This window comes from Tursiops truncatus, chromosome 14 (assembly GCF_011762595.2).
Source record: "Tursiops truncatus isolate mTurTru1 chromosome 14, mTurTru1.mat.Y, whole genome shotgun sequence".
NCBI lineage: Eukaryota > Metazoa > Chordata > Mammalia > Artiodactyla > Delphinidae > Tursiops > Tursiops truncatus.
The window spans coordinates 30,586,934-30,605,687 of record NC_047047.1 but is presented as its reverse complement, the minus strand read 5'-3'; the positions used below and the strand labels follow the sequence as shown (position 1 = coordinate 30,605,687).

The following is an 18,754-nucleotide window of genomic DNA, read 5'->3' as shown; positions in this document are numbered from 1 at the left end:
AAAACTTAAAATTTAAAATTTAAAAACATCCAGAAAAGAATGAGAATAAGAGAGCATTACAGGGACTTCCCTGGTGGTCCAGTGGTTAAGAATCCACCTCCCAATACAGGGGACACGGGTTGGATCCCTGGTCGGGGAACTAAGATCCCACATGCCGTGGGGCAACGAAGCCCACGAGCTGCAACTACTGAGCATGTGGGCCATAACTACAGAGCCCGCATGCTGAAACTACAGAGCCCACGTGCTATGGAGCCCTGCGCCACAACTACAGAGCCCACACGCCGCAACTACTGAGCCCACGCACCACAACTAGAGAGAAGCCTGAACACCATAGCGAGGAGCCCACGCACCACAGCGGAGGATCCCACATGCTGCAAGGAAGATTCCGAGTACCACAACTAAGACCCGACGCAGCCAAAAATTAAATAAATAAATAAATAAATAAATAAATAGAGCGTTACATAGCAAATGTTACGGAACAACAGCCAAAGTTCTAATCAGAAATAAATTTACGAGGTTAGAAAAATACTGATACACCCAAAGAAAGCAGGAAGAATATGAAAAATTAAAAGCAGAAATTAATCAATATAATTAAAAAGATCAATTTTGAAGGATCAAATTCCATATCCTACAAAGAACATATTCAAAACCTCACATCCATTGCTGAGGAATTTATAACAGTAAAACACTGACATCAAATTAATGTTTAAAAAAGAGGTACCTGGTTAAATACATTAGGATGCATCCACATAAAGGAATTTAATGTAGATATTTTAAAAGTTATATTCGAGGAGCTCCTTTAATGATATGGGGGAAAGATGCCAAATTTTGTAAGCAAAAAAAATTAGGCTTTAAAATATGACTATAAAGATGTACCTTAGAGTCATAAACTGAGGCTGAAAATTGTGCACAAAATTGTGGACACATGTATTTTTGTGAAAGAGAAGATCTGTAACTTCCCTTAGATTCACAAAGATATCTGTGACCCTAGAAAGGTTAAATGCCACTAACAGACATCCAAATGGTATTGCTATGCTAATTTCTCAGGGGTGAGATCATGGGGCTCTTAACTTTCTTCTCTATGCTCTTCTATAAATTACTAAATATGTATATTAATTAGGTTTTTATAATTACTTCTAGAATTTTTTTAAACGTCTCATTTAAAAAGGTATCTCGCTTCCGCCACAGCAGCCATTAAAGAGCAGCAGCCATGGCTCTGCGCTACCCCATGGCTGTGGGCCTCAACAGGAGCCACAAGGTGGCCGAGAACGTGAGCAAGCCGAGGCGCAGCCGCTGCCACGGGCCCCTCACCAAGCGCACCGAGTTTGTGCGGGACATGATCCAGGAGGTGTGCGGCTTCGCCTCTTACGAACGGCGGGCCATGGAGCTGCTCAAGGTCTCCAAGGACAAGCGGGCCTTCAAGTTCATCAAGAAAAGGGTGGGGGGACACATCTGTGCCAAGAGGAAGAGAGAGGAGCTGAGCAATGTCCTGGCCGCCGTGAGGAAGGCAGCAGCCAAGAAGGACTGAGCCCTTCCCCTCTGTGCACAATAAAACTTCTTCAGAAAAAAATAAAAATAAAAAGATATCTCCCTGTCCCCATAAGCACACACACACATGCACAAAAACACAGCATAGAAGAGACTCAGATATAGGATAGAGCATCTAATTCTTAGAACTCCTCAAGTCATTCCAAAGAACCTAAGCAATTACAAGAGATTAACAGAGTAATGTTCCTGAAATTTAGAAATATTTGCTGAAAAACATGTATGTGGACTTGAGAGAACAAATCCTGTATATTACTGCCAGATCACCCTGCCATTCTAATTCAAAGTGATTCTAGATCTTTTTTTATCCCGATCTTTTTATAGGAAATCTTCAGAATGAAGAAAACTATGTTACCACCAGGATCTGGGGCTCACTGCCATGCTAGGGTTATCTGTGGACTGGAAACCAGTGGGAAGGTCACAACAGTGAGTCTTGAGCTTCAGGTGTTCGCCATACTAACCAGTTCCAGCAGAAAATGAGGAAGCGGCAAAAGTATCACCTTGGCTTGGTTGAAAGCCTGGGATCAAACTCTCAGCTGAGCCTCCAAGCTTCTCAGGATGTTTGCCTGGAGGGACAAAATACCACTCGGTTCATCCCAGCAGAACCCCATGATGCACACACAGGCCAGGGGTGAAGGGCACCCTCCAAACCGACATCTAGACTTGACTCATTTTACTGCATTATGGCAACACCTTGGCTATTCAAAGGTCCTTGTCTGGTCACTGCAGTAACTGAGAAACAGCTGAGGAAAGAAAGGAAGTCTAAAGCTCTAAAGCCTGAGGACATTACTCAGAGCACAATGCCTCCAGCCTTCACTCTGAATCGATTTATCTCTACATCATTCTAATGAGTTTGATGATCTGTTTTCCATGTTGAAAGTAGTTATGAGAGCAAAAGAGAAGACAGATGGCAGTAGTGAGATGCTATGAGGGACAGGCACAATGACAATGGCTTAATGTAAAAGCCAACAGTTGAACAACAAGAACAGTGACAGGAAATTACTAAAAATAGATACAAGAATTTTAAAATTTGGGAGTCACTTAATCAGGTGCAAAATACTAGTTTTCAACAGCACATGAAGGCATTTCTGTTTACAGTCTAGAACAATAACTGGCATACATAACAATGAAACAAATTGACAATAAATGTCAAAGAAAGTTAAATCTTATGCCCTATGAAGAAAAAAAAGGCAAGAAGTGTATGGATTTTTAAAAGATGTCTATAAAATTATAAAGCTAAAATGTTTGGTCAAAGTTCGTATCATTCACTCCGTTCTGATCATTCCTTTACCCTGTGCTTTTGTCTGCACTGAGGTACTTTTTTTGAACTGTATCATACTGTAGAATTTTCCCAGGGTGTGTGCTGTTGTTTTCCAAGGTGTATGTGTGTCTGTGAGTGGGTATCTTGCCTTCCAAATTAGACTGTGGATTTGAGGGTAGAAATGGTACCTTCTGTTTATTTGATCTCCGCTCCAGGGTCAGTCAACAGTAATAGAGAATTCTGATCATGAAGATTCAGTGTCTACATGAGGGCACACTCTCGTGGGTAAGCAGCTACGACTTTCTGGGATAATAAACCCACTTAGGACAAGGTACCATCACATTCCTCCAAGGAGTGAACATGCTTGACACTATCATCCTGATCTATGCTACCAAATCTTTCCTAAAAGTTTCCCACTCTCCTTGCTGCCACCCACAACAGACCAGGATTTCCTAAGGATGAAGAGACTTCGGTGCCCTAGTAAAAATACAGGCTGATTTGTGCATACACTTCAAAATCAAGTCTTTGAAGGAAAGAAAGACCCAAGCCTACATTTTCACATGCGTACCCCTCTAGAGTTAATCACAAAAAGACACCAATTACTCACCTTCCCCCAGCTTGGCAAAGTCCTTGTTCAGCAGTTCTTCAGCTGTGAGTTTGGAGAAATTGTCGTCGTCAAAGGGATTCCATGTAGAACCTTCTGAAGGATTATAAACGTTTTGCTGGGAGGCCCGAGGGGAGCCTGAAGGAGTGGTGGTTGCAGACCTAGGTAGGTTCCCACCCCCACGAAATAAAAAGACATATCAAGGTTGAAAAGGGTCAACCTATTTTCTCTTTGTTTCAAGAGCAAATTATTTTATAAGTCAAACCATTATTTTCTACAGTATGTTTCTAAAAGGGCTTCCCGTAGCAATGGAACAGTTTCCAAAGATGCCCTTTCCACTGTGTGAAACAAACATCTCCCTTTCTTTTGTGATTCACTGTCTCCCGCTACATCTTTAACCTCTTGCTTAGATTTTTGGTCTCATCTGCAAGTTCTTTCAATTCAGGATCCCAAAGCCACCTGTTCTTAGGCTCGTGCATCCTGTGGTGACCACTGTAACATTCACAACAGCTCCAGAGGGGCTGCCGCCTATTCCGGCTGCCTCGCATCTGTCAGGATCCAGCATCAGTGGACACCATCACAGTTAAAGAGCAACAAAGACATTTACCACCATCTTGAGCCCCTGGGTATCATCACCTGATTTTCTTCTAAAGTCCCTCTTGATGCCCTTTGCATTTACCTAATGACTCAATTTAAAGATTTTTAACTTCCGTATATGGTTCCAAGAAAGCTGAGAGCCTGACACTGCATTTACGCAACAAACACTCACTGCAATCTACCTGATGTCAGGCACAGAGCCTGTCACCGGATTTACAAAGGTTGATTAAGCCACGGTGCTTGCTGTGGATGAACTTGCAGGCTAGGTCTGCTAACCATACAAATAAATAATGATAATAGAGTGTGATACATGCTCAAAAAAGGGTTCAGACAAAATTATATATGATACCAGAGGAAGGGTCAAAGAAAATATAACCTCCAACATGGATCTTGATGAATAAATAAGCATTTCCTAAGTGGACCAGGAGGAGAGTGGCAGTTCCACCAATGTGATATAATAGTCCTTGGTCTGTTAACCAGTCGGTTCAGATATTATTCTACAGGCAATGGGGAGCCAATGAAATGTTATCAGCATGGAGAGATTTGATCAGATCAAGAATTTAGAAAACACATGATACAGTATGGGATGGAAGACAGACTGGAAACTGTGAGGCAAGTAGGAAATTATTTCTTAAGATCAGTCTGATCTACAGGAAAATTCAGTTCTCAATAAACACAGACACTCACCCCTACATATACATCTACACACAACTACATACACATGCAAAAATCACACAGCAATGTTCCCCAGCAGCCCTTGTCCACAAAAGCAGTACATACTTGGACTTATTGAGACTGGCCTCAGCTGCAGCTGCTTGGAGCAGCTGGGTTGATTTGCTGGCAGGGACCCCAAAGACTGCGCTGTGGGTCACGTCGCTGAGAATCCGCCTGTGCCCAGCACGCTGGGCCTTGGGGGACGATGGAGGAGTGAGAGATCCGAGTTTCTGCCCCTGGATGGTAGGAGGTGGGGTTGTCTGAACCTTTGGCTGTTGTCTTATGGGGGCTTGAATCTGCTAGGAAGAGAGACAAAAGCGTTAAAAAAAAAAAAGGGAAAGGAAAAACAAATAAGCAGACGAGCATAACAAAAATGCCATGTGAGAGCTAACATATGGCTCAAATGGCTCAGTTTATCAAGAACACCCAGAAAGAAAAAAACAAGGCTTTGACGATCTGAGCTGCAGCCTTGAGACTGATACCAGCATGGTACTTACCTGGTGCTTATCTATAAATTTCAATCTTCATCGGCAATAATGTACAGGGTAACCATATGTAACTCGACCCAGATCAAAGACTGCAGAAGCTAGTCCTAGCTTTAAAGACCTAGAGAGTTTCCTAAAGGACCACTTTCTGCTTTAGGAACTCATTCAGAATGCCTCCACAGGGCAGCCTTTAAGCATTCTACTGGCACAGTTACAAGCCAATGAAGGCACACCTCTAGCTAAAACACATTTGAGCTGAGTGATTTCTGCTAAGAGATCCCTTTCTGACAGAGCTCAGACTACTAGTTAAATGAGACAGAATCTCACTGTGATTAATAAATGGCAGCACTTTTTTGCTTTTGTTGTTAACACTCTAGTTCATTGATAGGATGGGTCTTACAGGATTCTGTTTCTGTGGCAACCCCTGAGAAAATGTGCAGCATTGGAGCAGTGGGATGATCCTGTTCCCATCTTCAGTTTGGAAATGGCACTGAAGAACCATGTAGAGAATACAGTAAAAGAGAAGAAAAAATGTAAAAGCCCTTGATGATGACTGATCTAATAATACGAGGCCTCTCTTGACATACAGGTCTTTTCCAGAAGGAAGGCAGGACACACTGTCACCACAGAAAAACAAACTGGTGGGAACATCCTTGTGGCCACATAGCGAGTCTTTAAGCATAAGTCTTGATCTACAAAGTTCTATGTCAAGAAAATGAACAAAAATTAATATTAAGAAGGCCACCTAACCCTTTTCTTAACTGTCAATCCAGATATAAAGGAACTCAGAATATTAAATGCCTCAGGTATTGAACTATCCCTTCCCTCCAGTCCTTCATCTCAGATTGGAGCTGCCCCTCCACGCTGCAAATTGGTTCTCACATTCTGTGTCTTCAAAGATGAAGAGATTTAGGAAACTAGAGTGTCCAGCTACTTGGGTCAGGATGCTGACAGCCTGGGAGTTTCTGTACCTATATTGACTCAGACTTTAATTTTATTGAGGCAGGCTACGTACATGTGAGAGTACACAACCACTCACCAATCGAATGAATGATACAATATAAGGTTCTAATTCCGATCAAATTAAAGTCAAAGGGTAAAGCAGCTGACTGCATCTCTGAGTGAGAAGCAAAGTGCTCTGGGAAGAAGACCAGAGTTCCAGCTCCACAACTTCCTCAGGGGTCCAGAAGTGCATCTGCAACAGCCAGCCTAAAGCCAGTACCCATAGGGGCGAGAAGGGATTTAAGGACAGAACTAGATTTGCTTATTTCTTGCACTTTAAGACATTCACTACACTGAAAAGGGTACTTAACTGTTGAGGCCCTTTATTTTGAAGAGTCCAGACTACCTGGAGAACATTTTCCCTTCCTTCTGCCTATTCTCTGTATGCAGCACACCGAAGAACAGATGCTTCCATCATGAGGACACCTTGTTTTATCACAGCTACCAATTCAAACTGGCTGCCACCCATTCAGCCACTCCCCACAACAACCCTGTCAAGCAGTTTTATTTCCAATCAGAAACTCAGAATGAAGAGTCAAAAAAGACCTTAGAGAACATGGATTCCAACTCCCTCATTTTAGAAGAGACCAGACCAAGGCCCCCTAAGGCTAAGTGCTCACTCAAGGTCACACGGTCAATTGAGGGCAGAATCCATGTCTCTTGACTATCGCCCAGGACCCTTTTCTGCACCATGATGCCTCCTCATCCAAAAATGGGATTGGGAAGGGGGAGGAGGGAGAAACAGACCACAGGGGGAGAAGAAGCAAGGTAGACTCAAATGCCTATCTTGCCAAAGATTTTTTAAAAAACAAAATATATTAACTATAAAAGGAGTATAATAACATCAAGAAATGTAAGGATATAGACTAGGGGAGAAAAACCACCCGGACTTCCATTCCACTACTCTAATACAACTGTTCTTATCTTTCTGGTATCTTATATTTAAGTCTATTTCAAGTACATACTCGTCCCATAATCTCATCTCTCCTCTAACACTACCTCATGAGAGTTTCCATACTATTGTACAGACTTTTATGACCATGATTTTTAAAAATTAATTTATTTTTATTGAAATATAGTTGATTGTTTTTGTTTTCTTTTAATATTTATTTATTTTTGGCTGTGTCAGGTCTTAGTTGCGGCATGTGGGATTTTTCATTGTGGTGCACGGGCTCTTCGTTGCGCCGTGCAGATTTCTCTCTAGTTGTAGTGTGCAGGCTTCTCTCTAGTTGTGGCGCATGGGCTTCAGGGTGCATGGGCTCAGCAGTTGCGGCACGCAGGCTCTCTAGTTATGGCGTGTGGGCTCCAGAGCTCGCAGGCTCTCTAGTTGTGGCGTGCTGGCTCAGTAGTTGTGGCACGCAGGGTTAGTTGCCCCGCGGCATGTGGGATCTTAGTTCCCCGACCAGGGATTGAACCCACGTCCTCTGCATTGGAAGGCGGATTGTTAACCACTGGCCCACCAGGGAAGTCTCTGTAACCATGATTTTTAATGGCTGCACAGGTGAGTTGTTGGAACGAGTTAGGTTGCTTCCATGCTTGTGGCTATTTTTAAGACTGCAATAAACATCTGTGGGGTATGGCCATCCTCCCTTTGCAGATTGTTGTGAGATGGTTGCAGGGTATGCTTTACATTCAATTACTTGCTTCTCTAGCAAAGTCCTACAAAGGGTCACCGGAGAAAGGGAAGGGTCAAGGCTGGGAGGTTCTCTGGCTCCTGGCTGAAGCACGTTCTGTTCTCGTTCCTTCTCTGTGCCCTCAACCACCTACCCCTGAACAAAGTGCTCAAAGTATTTTTTCATTCAAGGAACATGGAGAAGGATCACAGTTCATTCCCAAGGAAGTGGATACTTTTGTCCAGGGTCAGCAGAGGGGGACCCCATAAGAAGGGTATAGTCAGTGGTAGATGATCGCGTCCTCACCCTGAACGATCATTGTTATTATCCTTGAACACAGATCAGGATTCTTCAGTTCATGCCCCAGCTCTGGTGCTATCAGTCTGTGTGTCTTGGGTGATCCCTTTCTAGCCTGGGCCTCAGTTTCTAATTCCATTAAATGAGGACTGGACAAAATAAGATTTCAACTAGCTACATGATACAATAATTTTTTTAAAAACTCTTTTTCCATTAACAAGAGGAACTTTGTCGCTTGTTAAAAATACAGAGAGTAGCTGTCTACCAAACGCCTGCAGGAAGACCAAGCTGTTTCAGAAACGAAGGTGTAAAGACACTGAACACACATTTAGCTGAGACTTAAAGAAGACAATCTATTTACGGCACTGCTTCCTTTTGAAGGGATGTAGCTTTTCTGGTTTAAGATGAGTGACAAAACTCTATTAGAAATCAATCCTCAGAAAGATAGTTTCTTTCTTTTCCTTTGTTCTTCTAGTGGTTGGGCTTCCCTGGGAATAAGAGAGTAGCTGTGATACTCTGTCAGCTGGGTATGTAAAATGCCTTTTTCTATCATTATAAAATTTTCTATTACTGTCACTCTGTGAGTACTCATTAAAGGCACTCATTAAAGGTCAAAGTATGATGTGCCTGAGGAGGTACCTGTAGAGGTCAATCAGAAAGCATGTAGAGGTCTTGATTCTATACTCAGCCAGTATCTAGAAACGAACATGCCGAATTTCTAAACTGACAAGATGGCTCAAACAACAGTCAGATGCTCTGGTGCCCAGAGGGAGATCAGGCCACGACAAATGGTCTCAGCAAGCGGGCCCTGGAAGGGCGCTGCATAGTAGACTTATTTAGGTGGCCAGTAATATCGTCCAAGACAAAGAATAAACACAAGACTGTCAGGACTCAGGGTACAGGTGGAGGCCTACACGAACCTCCCGAGACTGGGAAGGCCACAGTGGTCAAACTGCCCCCTGAAGACGGGAAAGGGATTAGCTCTAACCCTACCTAGGGCTTTGACTGCTTGACACTGGCACTGACAGAGACAATGAACAGCTCTTTCTGCCAGCCTAATATTAGAGTGAGAAATAAGAAAGTTCATCGTCTATTAATCCCATACTCCTAATTTATGCCTCCCCGCTCCCTTCCCCTTCGGTAACCATAAGTTTGTTTTCTATGGCTGTGAGTCTATTTGTGTCTTGTAAACAAGTTCATTTGTCCATCAGCAACCTAGAATCATTTTTCTAAAACCTTAAGCTTCTAGAGTATACCTCATCCTTTTCCTGGATGTATCGGGAAAAGATCAAATATTTTCACCACCAGGGCGGGGAGCAGCCGTGCCACACCAGCTGCTGCGGCCTCTTTCCCACCCTTTCCCTAGCCCTCACTGCGTGCTCCTCTTCTGGTTGATTCTCACCGCTGGCTCCTGGGCAGGGGCTGGCTGGGGGGCTGTGGCTGGCTGTGCCTGGGCCTGCTGTAGGGCTACCACTGCGGTCTTCTGCTGCAAGGCAGCCTGCTGAGTCAGCAGCTGTTGTTGATGCAGGGTTGTGGCCAGCTGCTGCTGCTGGTAGAAGCTCTGTATCAGCTGCTGTTGAGAGCTTCCTTGGGCTACCACGGGGAACTGAGCGATCGCTGGTTGCTGGGCTGCAGGGTGTACTGCCTGAAACTGAGCAGGAGAAAGTGGCAAGGAATGAAGAGGTGAATAAAAGCCTGTCTCAGAACCATATTCCACAAAGGATGAATGTCTCAGTAACAACTAAGACCGGTGCTGAAGCCAAAGGCAAGGGCAGGTAGGGCGTCTTTTACCTTGGCCTGAAAAGTCACGAGGGGAACCTCAGGGCATGACATAAACACAGCAGCACATTACACTGACAGGCTCCAGCCACTGCACTACCTGCCTCCTGCAGTGCAGACTGGCTTCCGAGGGGTTTCTGTGCCTGGCCTGAGGGCATCCATCTGACTGTACATCTTGTGACTCCACATGCTGGAGCGTAACAGAAGCTACTAAATGATCTGCTAACCGCAGAAGTTATCCCTCTCGTAAAGGGATTTGGAAATAACCAGGATTAAAATTCTTCCCTACATGAACAGGATGAAGCAATGATGACACTAAGGAGAATAACCTAAATGTTAACTCAGTTATTAAGTCCTCTCAAGCCTTTCTGAAAATCATTTCCCAATAGCTCTCTTTATTATACTCCCATCTTTAAACATTCAAAATATTCAATATACTCTACCACTTAATGATATTTTATCTTATACTGGTAGCATGGTTTCAAGTTATATTCTTTTATAAACTTCCTGAAGACAGGAATACTTCTCTACTCCTCACTACTAAGGACTCTGTGTAAGGCACAAAAACACAGCTGAAAAAAGGGCCTACTGATGAACAAAAGTCAAGATCTTGTCTGTGAAAGCCCAAATACTGTCACTTAGTTATGAAGTTAACTGGGAGGATATTGTTTGCCTACTGGGGCAAAGTTAAAGCGTTAGCAAAAAAAGCAGATATCAATAAATAGCTGGCTACTTATAATAGCAAAATGCTAGAAACAACGAAATGTCTGTCAACAGGGGACTGATTGGAATAAATTATGCTATATATCCTTTAAAGGGAACACTCTCAAGTTGTAAATAGGAATGAAGGATACCTCCATATATGGGATGGAGGGAACAGAATTTTGCAGATTTAAGTTTGAAATTATGTAAATGTTTTACATTTTCACAAAACAAAATTAAACCGAAATTTAAAAAGCAATAACTAAACAGCAAAACAAAGCAAATAAACCTGTGTAACAGATTAATAGCCAAACTCCTAGAAAATAATGTGCTAAACATTCTAGGTGTAAGAATGGCAAAGAAGGGCTTCCCTGGTGGTGCAGTGGTTGAGAGTCCGCCTGCCGATGCAGGGGACACAGATTCATGCCCCAGTCCGGGAAGATCCCACATGACGCGGAGCGGCTGGGCCCGTGAGCCATGGCCGCTGAGGCTGCGCGTCCGGAGCCTGTGCTCCGCAATGGGAGAGGCCACAGCAGTGAGAGGCCCGCATACCGCAAAAAAACAAAAACAAAAAACCCAAAAAACAAGAATGGCAAAGAAATCTTAAACTGTTTTCAGTAATCATATTGGTATTGTTACCTTGAAACTATAAATCAATTAAGAATTATGTTAATGTTGTTAGGAATCAAGATTTCCAGATGAGAAAGATACAAATATAAAATCCAAGAAGTTAAACAAAAATCCTATAATTACAAATCTGCTTTAGAAATATAAATTTGAATTCATGGTGTATATTCTATTAAAAAATATATATATATGTGTCCTAACTATTCACTGAAAAGGCCTAAAAATAATAACCAACCCATTAGCAAATGGGTATCCCTAGTAGCAAGACTGTGGTCTCTAAATATCATTTCCATTAAAGGGAAACAGCTCCTTGGAGAAATGGCTGATTCCAGGTCAAGGGCAGAATGATTCTGGAACAGCTTGTTACACCAAATAGCAAGGACACATTAAAGGCTACTGGAGTCACAGCCAAAGGACCCAGGAGCCAATCTGAAGAGACTTCCACTGGCCAAAACTGAGACAACTGGGACAAATTTTTTTAACAGCAATGTGTGGAAACATATCAAATATATTAAGATGCATGAACTCATAATGATACTAAGAACAAAACAAAATCTTCATTGTTCACTTCTGGATGGTACTATGAACAAACTCATTATTCTGAAAACTGGTAAACACAGGGAAAGAGTCATGCATTATTTCTGCCTTTTCTGTACAAACAGTACCTCAGGGTAATCAAATACTTGCTGAAAAAGTTCTTTACAGGGGACTTCCCTGGTAGTCTAGTGGTTAAGACTCCGCGCTTCCAATGCAGGGGGTGCGAGTTCGACCCCAAGTTCTTTACAGAAAAATCCAGCCCCGAAATGAAGATGGAATGCTAGAATATCACCGCTTTGCCACCCCTAATGAATTAATGGACTTAGGAAACAAACTGAAGGGGAATATTAAGTGACTGGATCAGACAGACAACGCCAAACCCACAGATTGATCTTAATATTAATAAAAGAGGGGACAAGCAGACTTTATCCACAGTTTCGCTTTCTGCAGTTTCAGTTACCCGTGATGAACAGTGATATGAAAATATTAAATGGGGGGCTTCTCTGGTGGCGCAGTGGTTGAGAGTCTGCCTGCCGATGCAGGGGACGCGGGTTCGTGCCCCGGTCTGGGAAGATCCCACATGCCGCGGAGCGGCTGGGCCCGTGAGCCATGGCCACGGAGCCTGCATGTCTGGAGCCTGTGCTCCGCAAAAGAAGAGGCCACAACAGTGAGAGGCCCGTGTACCGCAAAAAAAAAGGAAAGAAAACAAAAAAAGAAAATATTAAATGGAAAAGTCCAGAAATAAGCAATTCATAAGTTTTAAACTGCATGTTGTTCTGAGCAGTGTGACGAAACCTTGCACCGTCCCATTTCGTCCTGGCTGGGATCCCCAACCATTGACACCATCTGCTCCTGACATGCAACCATTGACACTGTCATGGCTCCATGGTTCTGGATCCCAAGAAGCAGATGACCCTCCTTCCGACATATGGTTAGAAGGTCAAGAGTAGCCTAACGCTATGTCACAATGCTCACGACATTCACCTTACTTCATCTCATCAAGCAGGCATTTTATCATCTCACATCATCACAAGAATATTTTGTGAGAGACACTACACTCACATAAGTTTTATTACAGTATATTGCTATAATTGATGTATTTCATTATTAGCTATTCTTGTTACTCTCTTACTGTGCCTAATTTATAAACTAAACTTTACCACAGGTATGTATGTATAGGAAAAAACATGGTATATATAGGGTCCGGTACTAGCTGTGGTTTCAGACATCCACTGGGGGTCTTGGAATGTATCCCCCACAGACAAGGTGAGACTACTGTATGTCTTGTGATGTTGAGACTACTGTATGTCTCCTGATGTGATGCAACTGGAAGAACAAAGGACTATCAACCTGAATCAAATACTGAGAGGCCTCAAGAAACTACCCATTTACACAGAGGGTGGTGGAACATATTAAACAACACCACAGGGATGCAATCAACCAAATCCAGAATGTGGGAAATTCTACAGGACAAACGACCCAGTTTCTTTAAAAAAAAAAAAAAAAAAAAAAAGTGGCAAAGGGGAAAAAAAGAGGAGGAAGCCACCTATGGCTAAAAGGGGGACTTAAAAGATATATTGATCATTATAAAATGAATATATTCAGAGCAAAAAAATGTGAAAAAATATACAAAGCAATTTAAATTATGACACACCAGAAAGAGTTAAACACTACTGGATATTTGATGATAATAAGAAATAATTGTTTTTCTGCTTCAATTTGATGATGGTGTCATGTCAGAAAAAAAAAAGAAAAACAAAAAAGAGTCATGTACCAAAATGTTCATTGCAGCTCTATTTACAATAGCCAGGACATGGAAGCAACCTAAGTGTCCATTGACAGATGAATGGATAAAGATGTGGCACATATATACGATGGAATATTACTCAGCCATAAAAAGAAACAAAATTGAGATATTTGTAGTGAGGTGGATGGACCTAGAGTCTGTCATACAGAGTGAAGTAAGTCAGAAAGAGAAAAACAAATACCATATGCTAACACATATATATGGAATCTAAGAAAAAAAAAAAAGGTCATGAAGAACCTAGGGGTAAGACGGGAATAAAGACACAGACCTACTAGAGAATGGACTTGAGGATATGGGGAGGGGGAAGGGTAAGTTGGGACGAAGTGAGAGAGTGGCATGGACATATATACACTACCAAACGTAAAATAGCTAGTGGGAAGCAGCCGCATAGCACGGGGAGATCAGCTCGGTGCTTTGTGACCATCTAGAGGGGTGGGATAGGGAGGGTGGGAGGGAGGGAGATGCAAGAGGAAAGAGATATGGGGACATATGTATAACTGATTCACTTTGTTATACAGCAGAAACTAACACACTATTGTAAAGCAAATATACTCCAATAAAGATGTTATAAATAAATAAATAAAAAATAAATAAAAATTTAAAAAAGAGTCCTTAAAAACCAGCTTCCTTGCTGAGGTTCCCTGGTGAGGTGCAGAATTCCCCATGGCCTGAGAAGAAGCAGGGGAGGGCTGTGAGTGATGCAGTGAGGGCTCCACTGTGTGAGGTTTAGTGTCTGCCATCTGTGAGTACAACGCTGTGCCGGGTCATGGCTCTCTGTCTTCCCAGGGCTTCCCAAGGAAGACACCTGCACGTAGTGGACCTTTTCACAGGGATGACTCACATATGCCAAGCGAGGGTCACATTCACCGCCTTACCTGCTGAGCCTGGGCCTGCTGCTGCTGCTGCTGGTAGAATGTGCCCGCTGGCTGCTGTGCAGGAGGCGGTGCCGCCTGCTGCTGCTGCTGCTGCTGCTGCTGCTGCTGAAGGAAGAGCTGCTGCTGGTGCTGGGGTGTGGCCTGGGCCTGGGTGGGCAGACCCTGGGCCTGCGTGGAAGGCGGCTGCTGTGGGGTGGGCGGAGCCTGGGGCTGCTTGGGCTGAGACTGCGGTAGGGGTTGGCTGGGTGGAGGCTGGGGTTTTGGTTGAGGAACGCTGGCTAAAAGGCCAGGCTGATTGCTGGATCCTGCAAGGAGAATAAACTCCATATAAGGGCTCAAAACTCTTCCAAACGAAAGCGGCTTTCTTTCTTGCCAAAGCAATAAAGAGGGGGTGATCAGTGGACAGATAATCCCAAGATCCATGGGCTTCTCACTGTCCTTGCACCTGGAAGGCCCTTCCTTCTTCTTGCCATACTACGTGCTTCATATTTTTCAAAACATGGTCCAATAACAGTGTTCAATGCTTGTCTCCTTCAAAAAGTCCTCCCTTGCTCACCATCCCATTTAGTCAATTACTCCTTTAGTCAGCACCCTGAGGATCTACATATTCAACCGGACTTTGATGCTACTGTACATAAACACAATCTTTGCATTTGTGGCACACTGCAGGACCAAAGCATTCTTTGGTGGTTTACATGTATGTTACACAACCCCAGTCTGGATGCCTGACTGTAAGTAAATGACCACCAAATTCACCAACAGCAGCTTCCTGGTAGGGGGAGTGATGGCTGTGTTCAGTTACTTGATAATTTGGATCAATCCTCTTTACGAAAGGAAACTCAGTCCGCTCATTAGAAATGGAAAAACAAAACATGAAGAGGTGACAGATACCTCAAGAGACAGAGCATTAAAGAAATAATTCCTCTGTGTCCAAAAAGATTTTTTTTTTTAATGCAAAGAGAACTATATGAAATAGAGAGGGAGGCAGGGGACGAATGGACCACGTCATAAAATCAGGGCCAAGACTAGAAAAAATAGAGACAACAGGCTTCAGTGGCCTTGGAGATCCACTGGAGAATTCAATGTGAGGCCTTCCTTTTGGCCAGCCATGACCCGTACAACTTCAACGGCAGCTCATCTCCAGTTCCTTGAGGAAAACCATTACTCTTTACATGTCTCTAGATTCCATTCCAGGAAAAACCAGGCTTTCCAAGACTTCTCTACAGTCCAGGATGACAAAGAGGTGTACCAAGTTTCAAACCGACCTAGTTACTGACCTGTGGCCTGAGGTGGGGGCTGAACTGTGGCCCTCTTACGAGGTGTCAGGGCTGGCTGGATGGGAAGGATTCCTGGGTTGGGCTGAGTCTGTCCAGCTTTAGGCCTCTGGCGGGGTGCTATTGAAGTCTCTGTGGTGGGAATGGGATCTGTCAGTCTAGAAAGAGAAAAGGTGAAAAAAAACCTGCCTGTTAAAGGGTGAGAAAATGAAGAGGGGGCAGACAGAGTACATGATGGATAACCTTTCACCTCCACATTCATCCAAACCTTCCATATCCACTTAATCAACATTTCCCAGAGGGTATTCCACAGGATGTTTTGTGTTACTAGATGTTATGAAAAAAAAAAGGTGGGCAAATAAGTTTTAACACACTGATCAAAATAGCAGATTCCTTTCTAGAAAAACTTTTCACTTGTGAACGTGCAAGGAATACCTCAAAGACAGCATTATATAGAATGCAACGTTTCTCAAACTTTTTTGATCTTGGGACCATTTTGCCTAATACTTCTTAGGATTTCCTAGAATCTACTTTGATGATAATGCAAAGAGGGGTTTAAAGCAGGTGGTTTTCAGATGTACAGGGACTCAAACCTGATTCGAACTAGCTGTCAAAATGGTCTCTCTATAATAAGAAGCATCAAATGAGTTAATCCAATAACGCAACTAGAAGGAATAAGTAAATAACCCAAGATAAAGGATTTGGGGAGTGTGACAGGAACTCTATTTCCTCCAATACACATATTTGCTTTTTTCCATGGTAATAAGAATTTTTAGCTGGACATAGGGTCACCCAGAGTAAAAATCACATTGCCCAGTCTCACTTGTAATCAGGTATGGCCATGCGTCTAAGTTCTGGCCTACGTGGGTTATAAACAGATTGTTATGTAGCAGTTTCTAGAAACCTTAAGAAACTCTGTGCATGCTCTTTGTCTCTCTTCTTCTTTGGCAATTCCTTGATCCTGCTGCTTGGAAGAGGGATGCTGCCATATCGGCCCATGAGGGCATGGCCACAACCATAGGGATGGTGGAGTGATGAGCTTAAAGCAGCCTGGGTACCTGAGGGCTTTGTGGAACAGAACTCCGTATCAGCCCTGGATTACTTGCTTCCAGATGTTGTTTACTTGAGAGAAAAAAAAAATCTATCTTATATAAGCCACTGTCATTTGCACTTTCTAGAACTCACAGCCAAATCTAATCTAAATGAGTACAGAGTGTAGTCTGCTTGCTCCTTGCGATGGTGCTACAGCCCAAGTGGTAGCTTCCCTTGATTTCGAGCAGCGCAGGAAGCTGGCTACTAGCTAACTTAGATCAGAGTGGCTATCCTTTGAAAACACACTTTAGGGAGTAATAGCTGAGGTGAAGGCCAAAATAAACAAGCTTCGTGAATATTTCCAAAATATATCTGGCACAGCCTCCATAAAATGCAAAATAGGAAGCAGAGCAGCTGGCCCCGTGTCCTTCCTCATGACATGTCTCCAAGGCAAGCCCATTCTGGACCCTGAGGCTTTTCATTGGCATCCTGCTCTCATGCTGGGTGGAAAGCTGGTAATATAAAAGCTATCACATCGGAGAGGCTGTGACCTGGGGAAGGGAGGTGGGAAGGAAAACAGGACAGATGCTGGGAAAGAGGAGAAAGGGGTAAGAAAGATCAAGCCAAGGGTGAGGGAGGTAAACAGACTTCTGTAGAAAACCAAACGCCAAGAACTTCCACACTGGTCTCCTAAGGGTAACATTTTTAGAATCAATGGGATTTGGAGTCAAAGAAAACCGAACTTGAACTCTAGCTCCCCAGTAACTAACTGTGATAACAGGCATGCCACTGAACCTCTTTTAGCCTGGGGTCCCTTATGTATAAAATGGAGACAATAATACCTACTTTATGAGGCAGATGTGAACATCAATGTATCAATAACTGTAAAACCATTTTATAAACTGAAGCGTGCTCAAAATGTTAGTTTGTATGGACCTCAGTATATTGTAAGAAAATACAGATCTTGAAGCCAGCAGATCTGGCTCTAAGTTGCCCTATCTGTGTGATCCTGGGCAAACCACTTAACGTGCAGAGTAGAAAGAGTGAGGATGCTGGAGTTCTGGTTCTTCTGCTAATCACATACTGACTAACTACCCTGAGCAGCTGACTTACAATTCTGAGTCTCTGTTTCCTCATCTGTGAAGTGAGAACAGCAACAACCTCACAGATTTGTTTTAAGGGGGGGAAAAAGGTCATCTTATTTATGTAAAGTACCTAGTATGGTAGCTGGTATATGTGATGCCTCAATGAATAGTGGCTACTTTAAAAATAGAGTTTGAGGACAATTCCCTGGTGATCCAGTGGTTAGGACTCTGCACTTTCACAGAGGGCGAGGGTTCAATCCCTGGTTGGGGAACTAAGATCCCACAAGACGCGTGACGGGGCCAAGAAAAAAAAAAAAAGGAGTCTGAAAGAAAAACCCACCTCTCAGGACTGGGGAGCAAATGTGATCACGCAAATGAAATCACTGCAGATTATATACAGAACAGCTTAGATCCAAATCTCTTGGCTGTAAGGTCTGTATATTCTTGCAGCATTACTGAGGTCCACACGAACTAACACATGGGCACCATAGAGTTTATATAAGTTACACAGTCACAGGAGTGTTTGATGTTCTCATCTGCCTCATGATGTAGGTATTATTTTCTCCATTTTACACAACACAGTACCACTCAAACGTCAGCAGGTATTATAATTTTTATAAATGTGTGTGCTTTGTGGGAATGGATCTTTGCTTAGCCTCTATACATACCAAGTCTGGGCCTAGTACAAGATGGCCATAAGCCCAAAAGATTAAGCTAATTAAATCAGCCCCAAAAGCAATTCCTAGAGGTGATCATGGCAGACTTACTAACATATAAACAGAATGCAAAGTAACATCATGGACGTAGTTTGCTAAGTTTGTTAAAAACCAAAGTCTTATTACTTTAGAGTCACATCTGGAATAGACACACAACAGGCATTCTATAAATATTCAAGAATTTTCTAAAACAGAAGTTATT

General features: G+C 43.0%; 2 protein-coding genes across 16 annotated transcripts in view; one reads left to right on the top strand and one right to left on the bottom strand.

Annotated features, from left to right (window-relative positions):
* The window catches only part of AAK1 (AP2 associated kinase 1), a 167,767-nt gene that overhangs the window by 41,255 nt on the left and 107,758 nt on the right, over positions 1 to 18,754 (bottom strand). For 7 of the 15 annotated variants that reach the window (XR_012325663.1, XM_073791281.1, XM_033838361.2 and 4 more), the window contains exons 11-16: positions 15,723 to 15,877; positions 14,446 to 14,750; positions 9,521 to 9,769; positions 4,788 to 5,020; positions 3,414 to 3,571; positions 2,007 to 2,111 (exon numbers count right to left, since the gene is read on the bottom strand). Coding sequence is in view for 14 of the 15 variants with exons in the window: in XM_073791281.1 (XP_073647382.1) it covers positions 2,007 to 2,111; positions 3,414 to 3,571; positions 4,788 to 5,020; positions 9,521 to 9,769; positions 14,446 to 14,750; positions 15,723 to 15,877 (1,205 nt within the window). In the remaining variant the exon portion in view is untranslated. The remainder of the gene's footprint in view (positions 1 to 2,006; positions 2,112 to 3,413; positions 3,572 to 4,787; positions 5,021 to 9,520; positions 9,770 to 14,445; positions 14,751 to 15,722; positions 15,878 to 18,754) is intronic. The other 8 variants (XM_019942707.3, XM_033838360.2, XM_073791284.1 and 5 more) reach the window with 4 other exon arrangements.
* Positions 1,151 to 1,551, top strand: LOC109551137 (large ribosomal subunit protein eL36-like). Its single transcript, XM_033838366.2, has one exon. It carries the CDS (start codon positions 1,211 to 1,213, stop codon positions 1,526 to 1,528), a length of 318 nt encoding a protein of 105 aa, XP_033694257.1. The 5' UTR covers positions 1,151 to 1,210; the 3' UTR covers positions 1,529 to 1,551.